The 20,691-nt window shown below is 43.7% G+C and overlaps 1 protein-coding gene across 1 annotated transcript in view; it reads left to right on the forward strand.

Moving 5' to 3' along the window:
* The window catches only part of RGS6 (regulator of G protein signaling 6), a 1,185,454-nt gene that overhangs the window by 773,706 nt on the left and 391,057 nt on the right, over positions 1-20,691 (forward strand). The window contains exon 4 of the mRNA XM_086937058.1: positions 11,929-11,979. Within this exon, the coding sequence (XP_086793184.1) occupies positions 11,929-11,979 (51 nt within the window). The remainder of the gene's footprint in view (positions 1-11,928; positions 11,980-20,691) is intronic.

Below are 20,691 nucleotides of genomic sequence, written 5' to 3' on the forward strand. Positions count from 1 at the left end.
GGGGGGCAGAGGCAAAACCCTCCTTTGACTCAGGAGGCTTGCAGTTCACCTGTATGACCATCTCAGTTCATTGGGTCAAAGTGTAAGTCAATTAGTAAATGTGAAACTGTTTTTTCATCAGTTTTATTACTGTTAGTTAATGTGTTTGAGATTGTGAGTATGGCACCCACGGTAGTTGAAATTCAGACCTTGTATCTTCCGGTGGCATTATTTGTCCCTTACGTGACGCTGTATGATTCAAGGTTCCAGATTGTATGGTACTGTTCCATTTCATTATCCTCTTAAATTATTATTTGCATTCCATGTGGATTAAAATACTGCAAAGATGATAAATGCTATGTGAGTTGTGGGTGCATTATTGACATCACTGATGATGTAACTTGGAATGTTCTCTCTGATGCCATGTGTGAGATTATACACCTTGCTGGCCCCGGTGGAAATTAGATGAGGTTGGTTCCTCAACTGGGGAATGATTACTGCTTTAGCTACTGTGTAGTGGACAATACCACTGCAACCCTGAAGCCACATTACTCTCCCATCAACCTCAAGTAAACCTTAGCTAAAAATGGAGTTGTTCAATTTCACAAGCTCCTGGGTGATAACCCGATGTTATGTTATGTGTATTTGTAAAGCGCGCTATCACTTGCAAGGGTATCACAGGTGAAAGCATACAAGATGGTGCTACGGGCCCCCAAACAGCACAGGTGAAAGCATACAAGATGGTGCTACGGGCCCCCAAACAGGCCAGGAACAACAGGGTGAGACTGGAAATAGGCCTGAAACGTCCTGAACTGATACTATTGGGGGAATTGCTAAAATACTACATCAGAGTTCTGAAGTCGCCCGAAAACACCTTAAAGCACGCGCTAAAAACCATCTTTGGCGAAGCAGGCTCGCCATGGAAAGCCCAGGTGGAACTAGCCATTGAACTTCTGAAGATCGAGGGGCGGAGTCTGCACTTACACGAAATTCCATATTCCGCCTGGGCAAAAGCCGTCAAGCGCCAAGTCCAGTCCATTTCCTTTGAGCTAGACCTTTCCTCGCTCCGGCCCAACCCACTAACGTTGGCCCTGGACAAGTCCTACACTCCCGGTAAACCTCAACCATACTTACAAGACTCACTAACAACCGAAGCAAGACAGAAAATTCTGTTTATGCGCCTCTTGGCCCTCAGGATAACGGACTTCAATCCACGCTGGGCACGCCCGGACGGAGCCACCGCCTGCCGACTTTGCAATTATCGCAGAGAATCCTGGCTACACTTGCTATGTTGCTGTACCAAGCTGGCCAGCGACCGACAGCGTCTGCTACGTCCGGCACTACGCATCTTGGGCCACAGAACTTGCAAAGAGGCCTCGGATTGGTGTTTCTCTGAAACCACAACATGTTTACTAGCTAGGATAGGCAAGTTCATCCATCAAATTAAAATGGCACTCGAAGACCAATTAAAGGATACCATCCCGAAGAGCCCTGTGACCCGCCGTCCCAAAGATGGCAACCCATAGATAACACAGGGACCCGCCGAAAAGAAAAGGGTTCCATCAGTCAGAGGTATCCAACCGGTGCCGACCCTGGGCCCAATGTAGTCCACAGTGCAACTGAGGATGTCAAACTTATATACTCCCTCCAGACTCTAGTAAGCGAGGTCTCACGTTGACTCTAAATTTTTAATTCCTTTAATAATGTATAGCACCAGTGTACATAGTCCGCACCGAGAACAAATATCGGTACTAATGGGCCAGACCAGTGTATACCGAGCGGGGGGGGGGCTTTTTACTGCATTTTACTGTATTTTATTGAACCAAACTGTATTGTTCTATACTGTAATGATTTTAAGTAATCACACAGTTCATAAATAAATAAATATATACTGCAAGGGTATCCCGCACTAGACGCACTCCACAGGAATCGAGGGGTGGTGTAAAGAGTGATTGTAGTTCGTAAGGATGCTGCGGAGACCCAAAAAACATCTTAACGTAAGGTCTGGTAACCTGTTCTAAAGGTGATCCGAGACTTGACAGGAAGCCTGTGCAGCAATTCCCTAGCCTCAGATACCTTTCCGAAGGACAAAGAATAATTTAACTGAATGACGTGGACCCTCGCATGCCTACGAAGAAGAGTGAGTAGCTGGCCACTGTCTAAAACATTAGCATAATATAATCAAGTTGGGATTTAAGACCTGCACCCACTTCACTGGCCTCATGATTGAAAAAATGGTATGGGAGAATCTTCTCAGGGAATGTAATTGGATGAAGCAGTTACATAGCACTGCACTCACTTGTGTCTCCAAGGTCAAATAAGTGTCAAAGATGCAGCCGCGATTCCTGGCTTTGGGGACCTGAGAAACTCTAAAATACAATAAGAGAGGCAGTTGGATTCCATGAAGCGAAGGTCTGTTCTTTTGGCCAAAGATAATAACTTCTATCATGTCTCCGGCTAACTGCAGATAACTTTGATCACCGTTCCTTGATCTCAAGAAGGCAGGGTTAACTTCAAATATATTTAAAAAGTCTTCACCTGGGCCTCTAACCCTGGTGCAATGTTTGATGTTATCATCATAAGACAGGCACCTGATGGATGGATTCCTGGTGCTTTTATTGATGCAGATACTGCAGGCGACGGAGGAGCTCTGCGGAAGATGAAAGGACCTCGCTTGACTCTCAGGGACCCATCAGCAAAGACAGTCAGACCATTTCAGAGCACCAGGGTCCACATGAAAACAAGGGAAAGTCAAGAGAGATGAATGCCATGTTCACGGTGTCACGTGCTGCAGACAGGACCAGCCTGACCTACATCATCAACAAATTTCATGTGTTATCCCAGATTACAACTACATCGTTCTTTGTGCCGGGTCTCGGCGTGAAACCCGACCGAAAGGGTTTGAGACAACGAGATGCGTCAAGAATCTTCCCAACTTTTACTATCTTGTCTATCAGTTTGGCTGCAACCAGTAGGTTCGCAATAGGACAATATTCACTTAAGATATGTACCTCTAGATTGAGTTTCTTCAATAAAATATAACCAACTCTTCTTTCCATGGGCAATCATGTAAATAACACAAATCAGCTTTTTGACAATAAATTTAACAAAATCACGGTAGGAAGATAGCGGCAGTGCTGTGTTTTTTGCCTTGTAAATGGTTGAAATTGTTAACATAAATTTATGAGAGATTGTCAATTAAGATTAAAGGCAATACAATTGAGCAAATACCTCAAACAGAAAGGAAGGCTCAATTTATTGTTTTCTACAGTGAAAGTTGTCCATGGGATTCTCCTGTAAAATGGTACTTTTGAGTCCCTCCTGTTCCCTACTAAATTTTGCCAAATCATACTGAGTGCGCCATACCTGCCAGCGCCTGGATGCCCTCGCGGGTGACAAGTAGCGCTCTACAAATCTACTGATTGTTTGATACCTTTGTATGAAAAAGCACTTTATGGTCCATGTAGGTCAAGGATGATCAACGTTATTAGCGAAGCAAAAGCAGCATTCCGATGGAGTTTTATATCATCTTGTCGCACTGATAGGTATATAATAAGAACAATTTCAGAAAACAATCGTAAATGCATGCTTAGTTCCCATCCCCAAGGTGCAAAAATGAAATGCATATGTTGGTGAGAAAATACTAGCGGAAATAACCAGCTAGGAAAATCTCTCTTAGGACTTTAACCAGGTCTGGTGTCTAAGTTCCCCACCCACCTAAAAGAGAATACTAATAAACAAGGTCAAATAGGTCAAATGTGGTCCAGGTCATTGGTCTCGGTGTGCAAAAGGTATGATTTATATTCACGATTAACTTCCATATGATTGCTTCACAGAAAGTGTATGTAATTTCCATCTCATTATTATCCCTTTGGGTGCCACCGCGATTCTGCGCCTGTGCGGCAGAATCGCAAGTGGGCGGGTTCATGACGGCCGCCAGCCGTCATCAGCACACGAGCACCATAATGCATGACGGCTGGGGGCCGTCATCAGCAATGAAGGGGATAAAACCAGAAAACAATGCACACCGTGTGGTTTCATATTGATGTCTTTGTTACATCTTGACGTGCTGAAAGGAAAGCCTTTGTTTTTTCCAGTGCCGCGAGGTGCACTCAATCACTAGCTCCTGGCTCATTGGCAAAAGACTCAAAATGATTAGACTCTTTTCTGCTGTGAATTGTGTTAGGTTCAGATGCTGAGGGGAGGGGCTAAATTCACAGGAAACATCCTTTATGACGAAGCCGGAATCACGCTGTGCCTTCACAGCGCCGGCAACTGAACAAATGTATCTTTAGTACGCAATCATTCTGCGCGCAAGTTTTTACAATGACTTGGCTTAGGGGGGCGCAATGGTGGAGTGGTGTTGGAATTAACCTTCCCTAATGTTGTTTAGACTGGAGTTGGAATAGTAAATTAAACTATTCCAATATCTAGCGTTCACATAAGGCAAGCCGATAAAACAACTAGCGTGCAGAACAAATGCATGCTAAAGACGCATTCGTTCACATGACTGAGTTCTTAAGGCATGCAAGAAAAACGCATGCGGAATTCCTTCATACTTTCTGAAGACACATGTTAAAGAAAGGCATTGGCCAGAAAATGTATTCAGCCAATAAAAAAAATTAAAAAAATATTGCAACTGAATTAAGACTGGTAGTAGGAAGACCAGTTAGTTCAACTCTAGAAAGATACCATCTTCTGCCGATGCTGACCTTTGGCCCCCACAAAAGGCAGTGTTCATGATAGAGCATCAAAGCACTGAATTCAAGCTCCACTGTACTGTTGGGGTGCAAATTACTATTACTGTGTGGTAACACCTCGCCAATACCATGCAATTATGAGTTCAACCCCTTGGAATGAGGAATAACTGTCCTGACATGGAATTACGGTGACTTTTCTTTAAAAAAAACATATTTCTTGTATGTCTTGGCTTTCTCCACTGTCACTATGTGGGTGCTACACCACAAAATGGCCTGTTTGGAGCCTGCACACCCCATTTTAATTCATCCGGCCATTCTTCAAAGATATCAAACACGCAAAAGGTGATGTGAGGAATGCTTGCAGTAAGTCTAAACACTGGCAATTTGCTCGGGTAGCATTCCAATCCACAGTTCTTTTGCCCACCATGCCAGCTCAGTCTTTAAAGACAGCCACGCTCTCTTCCCCCATGTGCGTGTTCACCTTCATGGATGTGTATTTTCCGATCCATGTCTGTAGCCCTGCTAGCTCCTTACAGCCGCTGATCTGCATCCTTGTTATGTGTCCTGGGAAAAAATGATGTCATGTGGTAAGCACTGGTTCTCTCCAGAACCATCTGTCATGCATGCAGAACAAGGGTGGCCCTCTCCCACAGGAAGCTTTGGGGTTTATCAAGAAGAGGAATCAAGAGATGAGTGTAGGGCCTCTGAAACTGGGAGTGTTACCAAGCCTCCTTCCAGTCCGCAAGGTATTGGGACCCGTTTTTAGAGTCTTCCGCCTCACGTGTGAAAGTCACCTTTGCTGGCTCTAGCATGCGGTCTGACATACCTGGTACCATGACAACTGGTTTCTACATATTCCAGTTGTCAAGGTTTATAGAAGTGGCTTCAAATGCCTGGCAAAAGAGGGCTTCACAGTGGCCAAGCCCTCATCTCCCAGAGAAACTCCCTTACTCTGCTGGGTTAGGACCCACTTATTGTTTGAGTTTGGAAGTCCATAGAAACCATGGTTCACTGGTCTCAGATTAGCCTCTCCTGTGCCTGTTGCTAATAACTTGTTGTAGTGAGAGATCAATCACGCCTTCCTTCATGAGCATGATTCAGGAGACAATAATAAATTTGTAGGAAGCTTTTAGTTTGATAGTGTAAATGATTTCCTTTTATCACTTTATAGAGCCTTACTTATGTGGATATTACATCATTTCCTTCAGTTCTTGTTACTTTGTTGGGCAAAATCCTCAGTCTTTCTGTTAGAGTTCTCTTTGCCTGTAAATGTCACAGATTCTGCCTTCCAGTTTGGTTGGCCTGTCCAAAAGGCAAGATCTCCTTGGACCTCCTTTCCATGAGGAGGAAAGAAGCCCACAGTCAGGATCCTCTGTGATTTCCCAGACCCACTCTCCCATGATTCCCGTCCCTTCTTCCTATCATGATCCTCTTGTTCCATCCACTCTTCCCCAGACCACTTGTTCGAGGAGAAAAAAGGCAGCAGCCAGGGTCCTATTCGACCGTTCAGACCTGTGATGCTGCACCTTTTCTGAGGTTGGAAAGGAGTCTCTTATAGACCTATTCTAGCCCCTCCTCCTGCTCTCTGATGGAGTTTCATTGGTTTGGTAATGGTGTACGGGGCTTGAGACTCAGACCTGTTGGTCAGAACCACTATCCATCTTTACTGAGGTAAAGCCTGTCTAAAAGGAAGCCCTGTTTCCTCTTTCCTAGGTTCATTTTGTAGCTCTCTTTCACATCTGGACTGAGAATGCCTCTTGATTCCCTGGGGTAGAAATTAAAGCTGTCCGTAGGTGTAGAAGGTGAGCTATCTCAGCACTATTCGTATGCCGCATTCAAGCCAACATTGTTGACAGTGTTTGGTTTCTTGAGAACCCGCCTGCGGACATGACAGGCTGCTGTGCCAACATGTACACTGAGACATGCTATTGTCTCATGTATGCTAGGAAAGTTTCTTGCCCAGTCAGTTTTAAACTCAAGAGACCAGAATGATCTTCTAAAATAGATACTAATTCCAAAAATGACTCTTTCAAAGTCTTCTCTGATGGGTCAAGTTGAACCCCTCGTACAAGTGAATGCGGTTGCTGTCCAGCCAACTCTTGACTCCTTTACCACCCCTTGTGTCCAACCAAACTCTCATTCTGCACCAGAGGCTGTCAAGTTGGTTAGTCAATAGTTGAAAGAACAGATGTTGGCAGGGTGCTAATCACCTCTGAGCTCATGAGCCACAAAGCAGTGCCTGTGCTGTGTGGTTCATGCACTCTTGCCACATCCTCCTCTTCAGTTGTCTACTAGGAGAAATATTGGTATCGATGAGACTGGACAAGCACCAGAACCAGGCATAAGAGATTCCCTCCTACTCGGCCCCACATCAGATTCTTGTGTCACAGAGTTCACCCCAGAGACCCTGGTTCAAATCTCATCACAGCAGGTACCTGCAGCCTCTCATTAGTATTCCATCATATCATGTCTCCTAATTGATGGTTGGACTCCTTCATGAACTTTATCATGGGCAGGTCCTATTCCTTCAAACTCTCACATCACATATGCTTGACCATGTGTACGACAGCCTCTGCCCTTATATCCAAGCTCAGAAAAGACCATGCTGCTGTTTGCCCTCCATAGTTAAACTTTTACTCTAGATGTTAGCACTGATCCATTGCTCTTCTCATATCTGTAGGCTGTGGTGTATCTTCGTACAATCTGAGCCACCAGGACCGGACTGGCCATAGTGGGCACCGGGCGTTTCCCCGGTGGGCCGCCATGGTGTTGGCCGATTTTGGGCCCCTTGGGCCATTTTTGTTACTGGGGCCGGTGATATCGACCCCCTGTAACAAAATCGGCTGAAAACGGCCCTTTCAAACAGCTCGGCCGCACCTCCCCCCTGCCTCCCAGGGGGGCCGGCCGAGCAGTTTGCCAGGGCCGATTTTGGTTCCAGTCCGGCCCTGTGAGCCACTGATCGCATTGACCTATGCTTATTGACTGAAAGTGTGAAAGGAGGAAGCATCAGCATCAAATTTCGATTATGGTGAAACCAATTCAACTCTAAAAAAATGACAGAGAGGATGGTGCCCAAACCATGAAGGTTTATTAGCAAATCAGTCGAAGTAACATGTTTAATCTAATCAGAAAATCATTTTTTATCAAATAAGGATATATATCAGTTCCGTCATGCAATCTGAATTTGCATATTATATAAAAGAAGATGCAAAATATAATCAGATACAGAATACAGAACAGAAAGTACATTTGGCTCCATAAAGGAACTTCCTTGCCACCAAATTATGAGGCCAACTCACTGCTGATGCTGGCCTTGAGCCGCACATGAACTACAGCATACATTATAGAGAACCCAGGCCTGATCAAGAGTTATACAGTACTGGTGTGGTGGAAACTCTGCAAACATAATTACTGTGTGGCAACAGAGCACTAGTACCACGTGCTTATGAGTTAAACCCCTTGGAATGAGGACTAACTGAATGGGCATGGAATTACTGAGTGGTATTCTACATGGTATTCCATTTTTTTAGTTGGTTGACCTTGGCTGGTTAAGGTGCCAACCCAATAATAAAAGTCCTAGTCCTGATTGGTGCTTTGAAAAGGGTCATGTAAAATATCATATGTCTGCTCTGTTTATTATGAAAGTTGCAACAAAGGCAGTAGGGCTTACTTATATACAATGAGGAATATATGTCAAAGCCAATAGATCTTTAAGGATTAATTGTTATTATGCTGTGTCAAAGTAGACAGGTATTTATTTACATGGAATTTAAATGATTACAGTTCGAGCCAGGATTTTACTGCTAATTGACCCTTCAGACAAACTTTGAGGTCAGAATGCTTGCTTGACTTTTTTTGGGGAGGTTAGATATTGTTTTGCCAACTGTAAATTTGCATGGATTTGTAATTTAATGCATAGTATTCAAATAAACAGTTGAGTTGCTGGTAAACACGTTGATGCGGTGGGGTGGGGGTGGGATGGGGTCAGGGTGAAAGTGAAAGACGACAGAATAGTGAAAATCAAATAAATGAAACCATTTACCTTGCACTCGCCGCATCACCCAGTCGGCGAAACGGCAATTCGGCGAGCACAAGGTAAGTGGTTTTATTTATTTGTTTGATTTTCACTATTACGTCTTTGGCCAAAGACACCCACCCACCCCCACCCCACCCCACTGCACTTACCTGCACGAGCCGCGACCGTAAATAAGTGCAGTTGCGTAGCTATGGGAGGGTGGGAGCAGCACTCTTTTTGTGGGCAGCGGCTCCCCCCAGAACAAATCATCTGTCTATCACCACCCCATCTCTTACCTGCACCGGGTGGCAAACTCAGGGACCGCCCCAGGTGCCAATAGCAAAAGCAACCAGGGGCGGGCGGGAGTGGGGTGAGGGAAAGTCAACAGATGACAGGATGATGGAATAAGTTCAATAAAGCCACTTACCTTGTGCCGGTAAGTGGTAAGCAGTGAGTAAAAGGTGTTTTTTTGTTTGTTTTTAGTTTGACCTATCCCATCGTCTGTCGACTCCCGCCCCTACATCGCCACACCACTCTTACCTGTGCCGGTGCGCCTGGCCAATAGATCTAGCTACGCCACTGAATAAACATCATAATGGTCACAATTGCTATAGAACAGTGACATAAGAAAATGCAATAACTTTATAGATATTAGTGACTCACTAAACGATACCCAGGAAACAGAAAAAGGAGAATAAAGGTGGCATCTGTAACATTAGAAGGTTTTATGTTGTTGATTTGAAAGCACCCAGAATCACAGCAAAAGATTGCAAATTGATATATTCGTGTCCGTTGCAGGGATTCACAAGGGGGTACCATAGATGCCTCCTCGGCCCCCAAATGGAGGCCGCATGGTGAAGAGGGCCCTGCTAGAGGCTCCCAATGTTGCTTTCTGTCAGGCTTTCCATGTCAGAAAGCCCGACATGGAAAACCTGTCGGAAACCAACTTCGGAATCCAACGGCGGAAACAACGTCTATTGGGATTACGTGCTGGTGTCCGACTGGCCGACGGGTTCCTTGAGACCATCGGAATCCAGCTGGAATTAACATCTGCTTTCAGTTTCAGCCAACTGCATCATAATGCGGGAGTCGAAACTGAAACAGCAGTAAGGCTCGGAAATCGGGCCCTTACTCTCAATGATTCGAAGTATGTTGCTTTGGATTGAGAAACCACAAAGGGAGGCGTAAATGTTAACCCCATCGCTGCTTGAGAGATTGCTCTGCTGTGCTGGACAGCAATAAAAACGGGTGTGGTCATGACGAGCTCAGCTCATCATGAGCACAGGAGCACTGCACTGCATGACAAGCTGAGCTCGTCATGAGCATGGAAGGGGTTAATACCGCCTAGAAGGTAGCTGAAAAAATAATAAAAGAGAAGGAAAGACTGCCCAGTGAAGTAGGAAAGTATTTATAAAGGCAATGAATAGGGCCACATACATTTAAAAGGGAAGTAGAGGAAATCCTTATGTTCGATATTAATTTCGAGTAGTACAGCCTCAGTTCGGCATCTTTTTTTTTTTTTTTTACATAATTTGGAAACACAGATATCTGCCCTCCCTTCCATGTACACACGTTTGTTGTGTGTTTATGAGCTCTGGGCTTGGCAAGTAGAATGTCTTAGGTGGAAGATTCCTTGAAGAAAGGACTATATTGTACTTGCAACATGTATGTTGATGAGTCAATGGGCCATGTCCTCTGAGGATGTGACCCGCTGATAGAGCGGTAAAATACATTCCTGGCCCAAACTTGTACATTTTACCTTATTCTGCCATTCGCTCACCCCGGTTGTGTGTACCTGGAGTGTAATTCATACATGAACTGGAACAAGTACCGGAATTTTGAGAACTATTGGCATGCTGAATGTCATCCTGCCTTCATGTATGTATGTATCTTGTGCTTTCATATTTTCTTGTCTATAATTTCATATAAGATTGAACTGCTGTCTACATAATAATTATCTAAGGGCCTGATTTAGAGTTTGAGGAGAGGGCGCTCATTCGCAAATGTAGCGGAGTACCCTGACCGCCAAACCCTCGGCCCACCGCCTTATTTAGAGATGAGCGGACCTTAAATATTTCATCGATAAAGCCCCCGTTGGCTCCTTCAACAGAATGCTTCCTCCGATGGGCCGATGCACAAGTTAGAGTGGGTGGTGTAATGCATTTTTTTCCATCTCTGTCACTGCCAGGAAAACCTGGTGGTGATGCATTGAGAAAAAAGCACAATTACGACCCCTGAACCCTGGCAGAAAGCTGAGACGCTGGGATGTATGATGTTACAACGCATGCTTTTACCACGCATGCCTTTACAACGCGGTTTTTACAACGTATGCCTTTACAACGCATAGTGCTTTGGGGTGCTGGATAGTGAATAGTTTAATTTACTATTCCAACTCGAATCCCTGTGGATAGTAGGGAAGGTGTTGGATAGTAAATTAAACCTATTCCCTATCCTAGAGCGCCCCCCAGCGCAATGCCTTGCAATGGTTTGCGTTGTAAAAGTTGCATCGTAAAGGCACTGCGTGGTAAAAGTTGCGTTGTAAAGGATGTTTCCCGAGACAAAGAATGTGGACAGAGTGGGAGTCTGTTTCTGAAAAAAACAAAAATTGTCAAAGGTCTGCTGGATGACTGACCAACAAACATTTAGCATATTAGTAGGAACCACCATGACCGCAGTTCCTTTCAGTGCATAGAGATGACCTCTGGTCCACAGGTATGTCTAAATTTGGCGAGCGGGGTACCTTCAAGGTGGTGGAGGTACAGTCTCCGCCATACTGACAGGCACTACTCAGTCCGCCAAATGCTAAATCATGGGCCTTACTAGCATTTAATGAATGGCGTCATGTCTAATAATTATTATTAATTACGAGTTATTATTACCAATAATTGGTATTTATATTAATAATAAGTAAAACAATATATATTAGGTAAAATGGATAGGTACTAATGAAAGAAAACTCCTGAGCATCTATGTTATAATATGGGACAAGTTAGGAACCAAAGAAATGTGGAAAACATCAACTGTGTGTCTGTTGTGTCCATCCCATTTAAATGTGACTTGCCTGTTGGCCTTAAGACTTTAGGCTTTGCTTCAGGCCTCGATTATTTTGCTATAGGTCAAGGAGCCTTATGTTGTATGAGCCCAGTAGAAATGTCTGACATGCCTCCTTTCTAATGCTGGTAGAAGCTGTGCACAGCAAACAGCTGTTCATGTGTCTTTCCTTTGTCTCACCAGGTACAGATGTGGTGCAGTGGCTAATGAAGAACCTTACTATTGATGATCCAGGTAAGAAGGGGTAAAACATGAGAACACAGCTTGCTATGAAACATGGCATATCCCAGCTTTGGTGTTTCTGCAAATGTAAATCCGACCACCCTTGTACATTAATCTTCCTGACCAAACTACTCAGCATCAGAAACCTTTCTTTTATTTATTAATAAGATGCAGTTTCCATCTGGGCCCCTAAATTTGCTTTTTCAGTTTTAAAGCACTCCACTGCACTGTGAGGCTGCCTCGGGTAACTTGAGGAATGGGACAAAGCGGTTGTAGGTGAGAGAGAGGAAGGTTTTGGTGCATCAGGCGTGTCCATGACAATGACCTATAGAAAGAAGGGGAACCAGGAGCGAAAAAGGTGCAGCACACATGCTCCTCCCATTAATCAAAATATAAATGAGGTGTGCAGTTCCTCGTGAAAGACGACTAAGGTCGATGGTTCCAGGGAAAGGAATATGCTCCACACCCGAATAGGTGTCATGCTTCATCAATGGGCTCGCTCCTCGTCGGGCCGGAATAGGTGTCATGCTTCATCAATGGGCTCGCTCCTCGTCGGGCTGGAATAGGTGTCATGCTTCATCAATGGGCTCGCTCCTCGTCGGGCCGGAATAGGTGTCATGCTTCATCAATGGGCTCGCTCCTCGTCGGGCCGGAATAGGTGTCATGCTTCATCAATGGGCTCGCTCCTCGTTGGGCCGGCGCTGCAATACCCGACGGGAACCCGCAAGAGGGCTCTTTCCTGGAGATCTTTTAGTTAGCCGTTTAGTGTAGCGAGGGTGTGTGGGCAAAAAGGTATAGTGTAGAATGGTGACGTAAGTGAATTAACATAAGTGCAGTGGTACTCAGGATCAGTCAATTTAATAAATGAGCTCACTAACCTAAATAAAATAGTATGTGCTACCCTAAGATATATTGGTCCTAGATAGCCTAGTGAATTAATTGGTCAATATAGAAGCATGAAACCCATTTGGGTGAGGGCCCGTGCTCCTATCGGAGCATATTTCTCTCCCTGGAACCATCGACCTTAGTCGTCTTTCACAAGGAACTGTACACCTCATTTATATTTTGTCCAGAGCAATGTTCAGTCTGTACAACCACTTCGCAAGTTTTTTAGCCTTAGCAGTGATAGAGACAGCTGCCACTCATACGGTACCAGCTGGATGATGGGAACGTGTATAGGATATGGGCATTCGAAGTTAGGATAGGAGACACCAACTATTCGTCATATACAGTGAAAGCAGAAACTGCTCATCCCATACACAGCAGAAGTAAGTCTAAAGTACTCACCAGAATTTCAGGTCACTCTGGAGTAGGGTATTCCACTCTGTAGGGTCTTGGAGGTGGAGGGTTGTCCCACCACACATGTCATTGGCTCAGTGGATAGCCAATCAATTATGGGTTATCTACATTATTGGTTTGGTTGGAGGGGACAGAAATCCTTGGGAAGGATGCCACTGTCGGGCCAGGGAGTGCCTTGTGCACCAGGCACAGGGTCTTAAATTGCATCTTTCTTAAAAAGTAGTCTGTGCAATGTCCTCAGTCTAGGCGCGAAAAAGGCTTCATGTTTCAGGCCCAAGGTGTGTTAGGTTGTTTAGTTAGGGGTAGTTTGTAACTTTGAGGAATCATTTTTGACAGTTCTGTGTACAAGGAGTCAAAGCAGCCCAGTCTGGAGGTAATAGAGGTCTTGTGGGTGACCAGCAAAAGGAGAAAATGCTCTGCAACTAACTAAAGGTGGTGATAATAGGGTGAAGAGTTTATTGTGAAAGAGAACATGTAGGAGTCGTTGGGGTGTCACCATCAAGTCAGCCCATGGAAAGGATTGTGTTATATGTGTTCTGTCACAGGTTTGCCTAGGTGCAGTGTTCCCAGGAAGATCTGAAGGATACCTGGTAGTCTGCCCTCCAAGACACTCGTGAGACAGAGACATGATCATGACAGTGCCCCAGCCCTACTGACAATTAAAGAAAACCAGTCATATATACCTAGTTCCATTTTAGGACTCATGCATAAAAACACAATGCTGATTCTTTTACTTTGGACTATCCAGGGGTAGCGGCAACTATCTCCAGTTTTTTCTTTGTGATTTCCACTGTCAAGAGTAACTTGCAAAAAAAATAAATAGTCCTGTTCACCTTCTATATTTTCCACTATTTTTCCTTCCCTGGTCCTTCAGAAACACATCTGATGCCAGATAGTAGCTAATAGTGGGCGAGGGCTCCACTCTGTGATATTTCTTGGGGTCAAAGTGGACATGATACCACCTTATTTGCCCTGGGCTTTGGGTGATTCCCTTGTGGACTGCTTAGTGCAACCCATGATGATATGCAACTAATCGTATTGCTGGTAGTTTGAAAGTGTGGATGTCTTTTTAGTTTCTGTACCTGGTTGTTCGTTGTATGTGTTTGATAAGGGGTTGCTATCTTACTGAAGGTTTCAGTTTTTAGTTAAGATTGCTTAGACAGAATTTCAATGCTATCAATTTTAGGGTCAAAGTCTATACAACTGCATTTCCTATGATGTCATTTGTTGAACGGGAATGATACCACTTCTGCTATTTTTATGAATTTGATGGCATGATGCCACCTTCAAAGATATATTTCAGATGATAAAATGTAGAGTTAATAATGAGGCAAAGTATGGGAACTTGAAGTTATTACCTACACTGTCAGTGTTATTGACTCGGTGTAGGAGAGATACTGGACTCTGTCAATACCGCTTGCAGCTCCTCTTATCAAATGGCTAATGCTCTCTTTAGTCTAGATGGGTTTTTAATGGGCGTCACAATGTGCCTGCCAATACTGGAAGAGGAGTGTGTATCTGCAGGCAAATGTGCTAATTCATCTATGGGGTGCTCATGGATGCACAGCTGTACTCAGAATGACAAGTACTAATAGGATCCTGAATGGAGAGGAGGGTGAAGGAAGCTTCCACTTGCAAAACTAACCAAAGCACTTGCAATCTGCGGGACTAGTGGCAGTGGGTGGAGATGTGTTCTAAAGGTTAAATTACTACCCTTTGCAGTGGCCTGGGTTCTAATCCTAGTGTGCCTTAAATTGTAAGAGTAATGTAAAAGGATAGGTTTCTAGGGTAACATGATAACCAGCTTGACGCTGTAGACAAGGTTTTTGGTAGATGCCTGTGACACAGTTTAACTCCTGGGTATAATGCAATAAAATTATCCCGTTAGAGCAGACCAGCTTTAGGAAAAAACATGAGTCCTTGGATAGGATTGCAGCTCTACAGTTAATTAATGGAAAATAAGTGACTTTTAGAGGTTTCTCAGTATATGCCACATTCATCAACTTCTCCACGGCTTTTGATCGAGTGGACCGTCCAACACTGTGGAAGATGTTGTTTGACCTTGGCATCCCTAGAACCCTATTGCGCTTAATCGGTGCCCTTCACTCTACTACCTGGTGTCAAGTCTTGCTAGGGGGTGACCCAGGGTAATCCAAGAGTTTCCCAACAAAAAATGGCCTAAAGCAGGGGTTTTGACTTGCCCCGCTGCTCTTTCCTTGTATATTTCTGATTTGCAAGGCTCTTTCTTATAGGGAGCTGGCTTTCTACCTAGTCTTGGGGGTCGGTCAATATCATGCCTTTTATATGCAGATGATATAGAAATCAGGGGCCTAACCCCTGAAGGTCTAAATAACCCATTAGGGGTGTTGCAGCTGCACATTTCCTGAAAATCTATTCCTCAAACAGTACAATCCTTATCTTCCAAGAGAAAAGAAACTGTAATTATGCCAAATACTCATAGTATTTAGGCTCTCATAAATTGGAAATGGTTAAATCTTACACTTTCTTTGGGGAAAATTATTCTGAACGATATTACCCATATTTGTAATAATGTGTGTAATGAGTAATCCCAGACCAAGGGTTTGGGAGCATTTTAAAAATTCAGTAGGTAGAAGACATTTCTCTCATCTCCCATTTGTTTGTCAGGCTAAAATCCCAGCCACATTACTGTATGCGGTAGAGTTAATTGATGTTTCAAGATGGGTTTTTTTTTAAACAAAGCAGAAGGGCTGTATCTAACAATATTAATATATCATAATGCCTTAGCATAAACTACAGCTATAATGTTGAAATGTGGGATTAAAAGCTCCTACACACAAGATCTGGCGCGAATTGTTCAGTGGAACTCCTTCCTCCTGAGAAGTGAAGGGGATTCCCTAAGACACCTTATGAGGAAGGAATTTTTAGAAGAGAAAAATAAAAACTCTTTTATAGAAATTTTACATTTGCTTTAGATCAAGTTGAGTTAGATCAAAGTGTGGTGTCCTCATTACTTGCAACACAATTAAAGGCCTGTCCAGAACATGCTTCATTGGTTCTAATCTTTGCCCCAGATAGTAGCGTCTGTAGTAAAAAATGGAGCTATCAAACAATAAAGGATTCCATTACATTGATAAAAGGTCTACCGTATGTGAAATGGAATATACCCCATAGTGTTAGACACTTCTGGACCCTCTTACGATTATATATTCTGCCTTTTTAAATATCCTAACCTCTAAATGGTATGGGTCATCAGTTACACGTTATCTTTGCCTAAATGGTGTTAAAGATTTGAAGCATGTGTTATTTATTTGCCCTGCTCTGCTCCTACACCGCCATAAGATGTTAAGACCTTTATTTATTAAATTGTCTTTGCGATCTTCCTCTGAGGCATTGCAACTAATGTTAAATCCCCTCAATGAAATGTTCTGCTGTCGATTTTTTTATTTTCTTAAATGTTTTTAAACTTATATTGAATTCTTAGTGTGAAGCATGTTTTAATATGTTAATACTTTTTATGGTTCTTATGACTTTATGAAGTCATGGTTCCTTTTTAGATGATGATGTTTTTATGTCTCTTATTGTATATGAAATGTTTCTTGTGTATTTCTATTCCTATGTGGACCTCTTCGGAGTTCCAAATCATGGAAAATAAACTTGACATGCTTCCTAAGGGTAACATATATGGGTAGGAGTTAGGAGTAAAATTACAGTTAAGATTAGAGTTAGTTTTTTAATGTAATGTTTGGATTTAGTGTAAAGATCAGGACACAGAGATGGCGATTATTAGCGCTCAAATTTTGGGGTGTGGTTCAGAGTTAACATTAGACTTTATTTAGGTATTTTCTACTCATACAATGCGCATTTGCCTTGAACTAATTCTGAGCACTTAAAGTTGAGTTTTTATGGGATTATAGTTACAGGTTTAAAGTTGAAGTTTAAGAGCTTGGTTTGTGGTTCAGAGCTAAGATTAGAGGTTAAAATTTGGCTTTAGAATTATTGTTCATGACTACTGATGAAAGAATAATGTTTTGAACTAGGTTTACGGTTTGGGTTTAAAGTTAATGTTTTTTATGGCTATGGTGAGTAATATAGACTCCAACATTGTGCTCGTGGCTGCTACTTGGGACACACAACCGAATACTGCTTGTCTTTGCCACGGAGAGCCAGCAAGTCGTGAGGAAGGGATAATATCGCCACAGAAGTGACTCTACATACTATCTCAGTGCGCTTACTTGCCAAGTGTTCAGTATGCCTAAAAAAGGAGCCCCAACTACTGCTCCCAACACTATAGATAACTATATGGTCCAGGTGGTTACGAAAATAAACAGCGAAAGGAGACAGTCACTGGGACTAAGCCAGTCACCTGTCCTCCAACCCATGAATCCAACTCAAGCATCCTCACAGGTAGAAATTCCATCGTTGGATGCTCCCATTGACCTGATAGATATCAACGCACATGCAGGGGATAACTATGACCAAAATATTCTCCAGGCGGCTGATTCTGAACACCTTGTCGTGATCGACCCCGAAATTGACGCTGACTCTGATCTTGAGACTCGTGTCCAAACCACAGATGAAGATCCTTCCTCATCAGAACAGGAAACTCGACCAGCTAGAACATGCAGAAAGTCTCAGCCAAAAAGAGCTGGTCTACGATCAGGACTAAGGAGGAAAAGGGCATCACCCCCTGGGAAAATCAAGGCCAAAAGTGTGGAGTATGGGGATGACAGTGCAAAACACATTGTGGACGATGAGCTGTTCCATAGAATAGCTGAAATGTTCGAATGTAAAATTAAGTCCATTATTAAGCCTATGGTCGCCAAAATTGATAAACTAAACGCTGAGATTAAAAAAATGGGTGGGGTTCAGAGTAAGGTTGTGGGTGAGGTTGATAAACTAGCAACACTAGTTACGAAATTGGTAGAAGTAACTGGGGAGAATGTTGTGAGTGCAACAGAGGAGGGGGGTGGGCCGACGCCACCTATCGGCCCGACTCAGGTTCTAATAAGTACTAATAACCACTCTGCGGCTCAGACGGTTGTTTGGCTACACCAAATATTCCCCCGGTATTATGCCAAGAAATAGATCCCCTCCAATTCATAGTGGAAGCCTCTCCAGTGGTACTGGTGTTGGCCAATGTACCACCTCTGGCGAGTGGTCAACTGGAATCCCCAGCATCACTGTCCAGCAAGGCGTTGCATTGGCTAACAGGAAATATGCAGATGGCGCCAGGAGGGAAACAGCAGCTAGCGGGTGAAATCAAGACAGTGAAAAGGGTTGCCTGGATTGGGAATCGACCAAAAAGGTTTAAAGGAGACTGTGTAGCGGTGACTTTTTCCCATCCCGCTGTCCTACCCAATGTCTTGACTAATATTTTTCTGCCCCAAAGAAGAAGTGGGACTGTTGTCCCCCTCACTGTAAAATTTTTCTACGGCGAACAGCAAAACGTAACATTCCCCAAGACCCCGGGGCCAGTGTGGGAGACTGTGAGAAACAGATGGGGAGCAAAGGCTCCAGCTAATGAATGCGGAATGGATTTGGGAAATAGATTTGGGATCTTATCGGGGTTAAATGATTGTGACTGACTTGAGAGGGGATGTAAGAATGCATGCTCCATGCCACTTGGTGATTATCAAGTGGGAGATCCTATAGCTCAGACATTTACCCCGGTAAGTGACATTCTCACGCCCCAGATAAAAATAACGGGCAAACAAAATACTATAGTGGTCTTAAAAGGAACTAATGACCCTAATGATCCACCTGTTTGCAATACTACCAACAGTGCAAATGCAAAAATAACCTTAAATTTGGTGGTAACAGAAAATAGTTTGAGTGAAAGTATCTTATCCCAAGAGTGTAGGGTTAGTCAACCCACTAGTACGGAACCAGCTAAGGGTAATGTTTCTGCTCAATTTACCTTGGTGTCATGGAATGTTGCAGGCCTAAAAAGCAAAGCAACATCCTTGGACTGGCTAGCTTTCTTGGACACTAAGGATATAATCCTCCTTCAGGAAACTTGGCAGGTAGCCCCGGAACCAAAGCAAGGATACTTACACTTCTATATCTCAGCAACACCGAGTCTACAGGGAAGGCCAAAGGGGGGCTTGGTGACATGGGTAAAACAGGACAATGGGTACTCTGTTCTCCAGTTGGCTACAAATAGCTCTGATATCTTGCTAGTCAAATTTCAACGATTACACTGTAAGGACCTCTTTATTTTTAATATTTACTCAAGGGGGCTTCCAGGCGTAAACCTACTGAGGCAGTTGACCAGCTAGATATTCTTCTTAAGCAACACTGTTTGAACGGCAATGTTATCGTTGCTGGTGATTTTAATTGTTGTTTTGAACCCCTAGATTACTATGATATAGACCTTACGGTGGAAGAGGACTATATTTGGGAAATCCCCCAGCTGTCCCTACTACCTATTAAAAGATGGTCAGAGGCCGCATTGCAATTTAAAGTACTATGTGTGGAGCACGGCCTAAGGGCCACTAATGGAAGAACGGGTTCTGACAAACAGGGTGCCCCTACCTTTAACAATGGCACATCACATAGTCGTATTGATTATATTCTCACTAATAAGGAGAATTGGTCCAGTGTAGATGATATGTGGATAGAGCCACGGGCTGAAAGTGATCACGACCCACTAATCTTGTTATTTAGGTTGTTTGATCTACCTAAAAGTGAGGGACAGTGTGGAAATCGCCCTCTCGAATGACCACAGACGAATCAGATGGACCAATTGTGTAACAAATGAAGATAGTGTTGCAGCGATGAGGAACTTAACCACCCAGGCCATCATAGACCTAAGGAGTAACTCCACTGCGGAAGTTCCGGTATCTAACGTTAGTAGGATCCACGATGTGTTTTTTAATAAACTGAGATCTTTCTTTGTTAAAAAGGTTATTAAAAGACAGAGTAGGCCTGTAAGGAAGGAGGATCAATGGTACGATAAATCCTGCAGGGTTGCTTATAGGGCCTTGTCAGATGCAGTAAAGACTAAAGACATAGCCAAGATAAAGGCAGCCAGAGTCGTGTATAAAAAAACACAACTCAGGGCAAAAGGTGATTGGGATGATGGATACTGGAGGGATCTCTTGAGAGCCAGCAAAGAAAGATCTATGTCATCCTTCTGGGATATGGTTAAGTGGGGAAGGGGGGTTAAAAGAGGTGAACCCACGAGCCATGTGTCACCAGACGCTTGGGTTTCCCATTACGCGTCCAGTTCGCTCCTGAGGATGGAGATGAAGATGGGCGCGAGGCACTTTTGAATACAACTGTGAGTGCTAGCCACCTACCCTTTACTAAAGGCGATGTTCTAAAAAATCTGAACAACATCCCAAAAGCGAGGGCCCCAGGCTTGGATTCTGTTCCTGCAGATCTATTTATGCATGACAAGGACCTCTGGGCTTCCTACATCCAGTTGCTAGCCAATGGCAT

The sequence above is a fragment of the Lissotriton vulgaris genome, chromosome 9 (assembly GCF_964263255.1).
Source record: "Lissotriton vulgaris chromosome 9, aLisVul1.2, whole genome shotgun sequence".
Taxonomy (NCBI): domain Eukaryota; kingdom Metazoa; phylum Chordata; class Amphibia; order Caudata; family Salamandridae; genus Lissotriton; species Lissotriton vulgaris.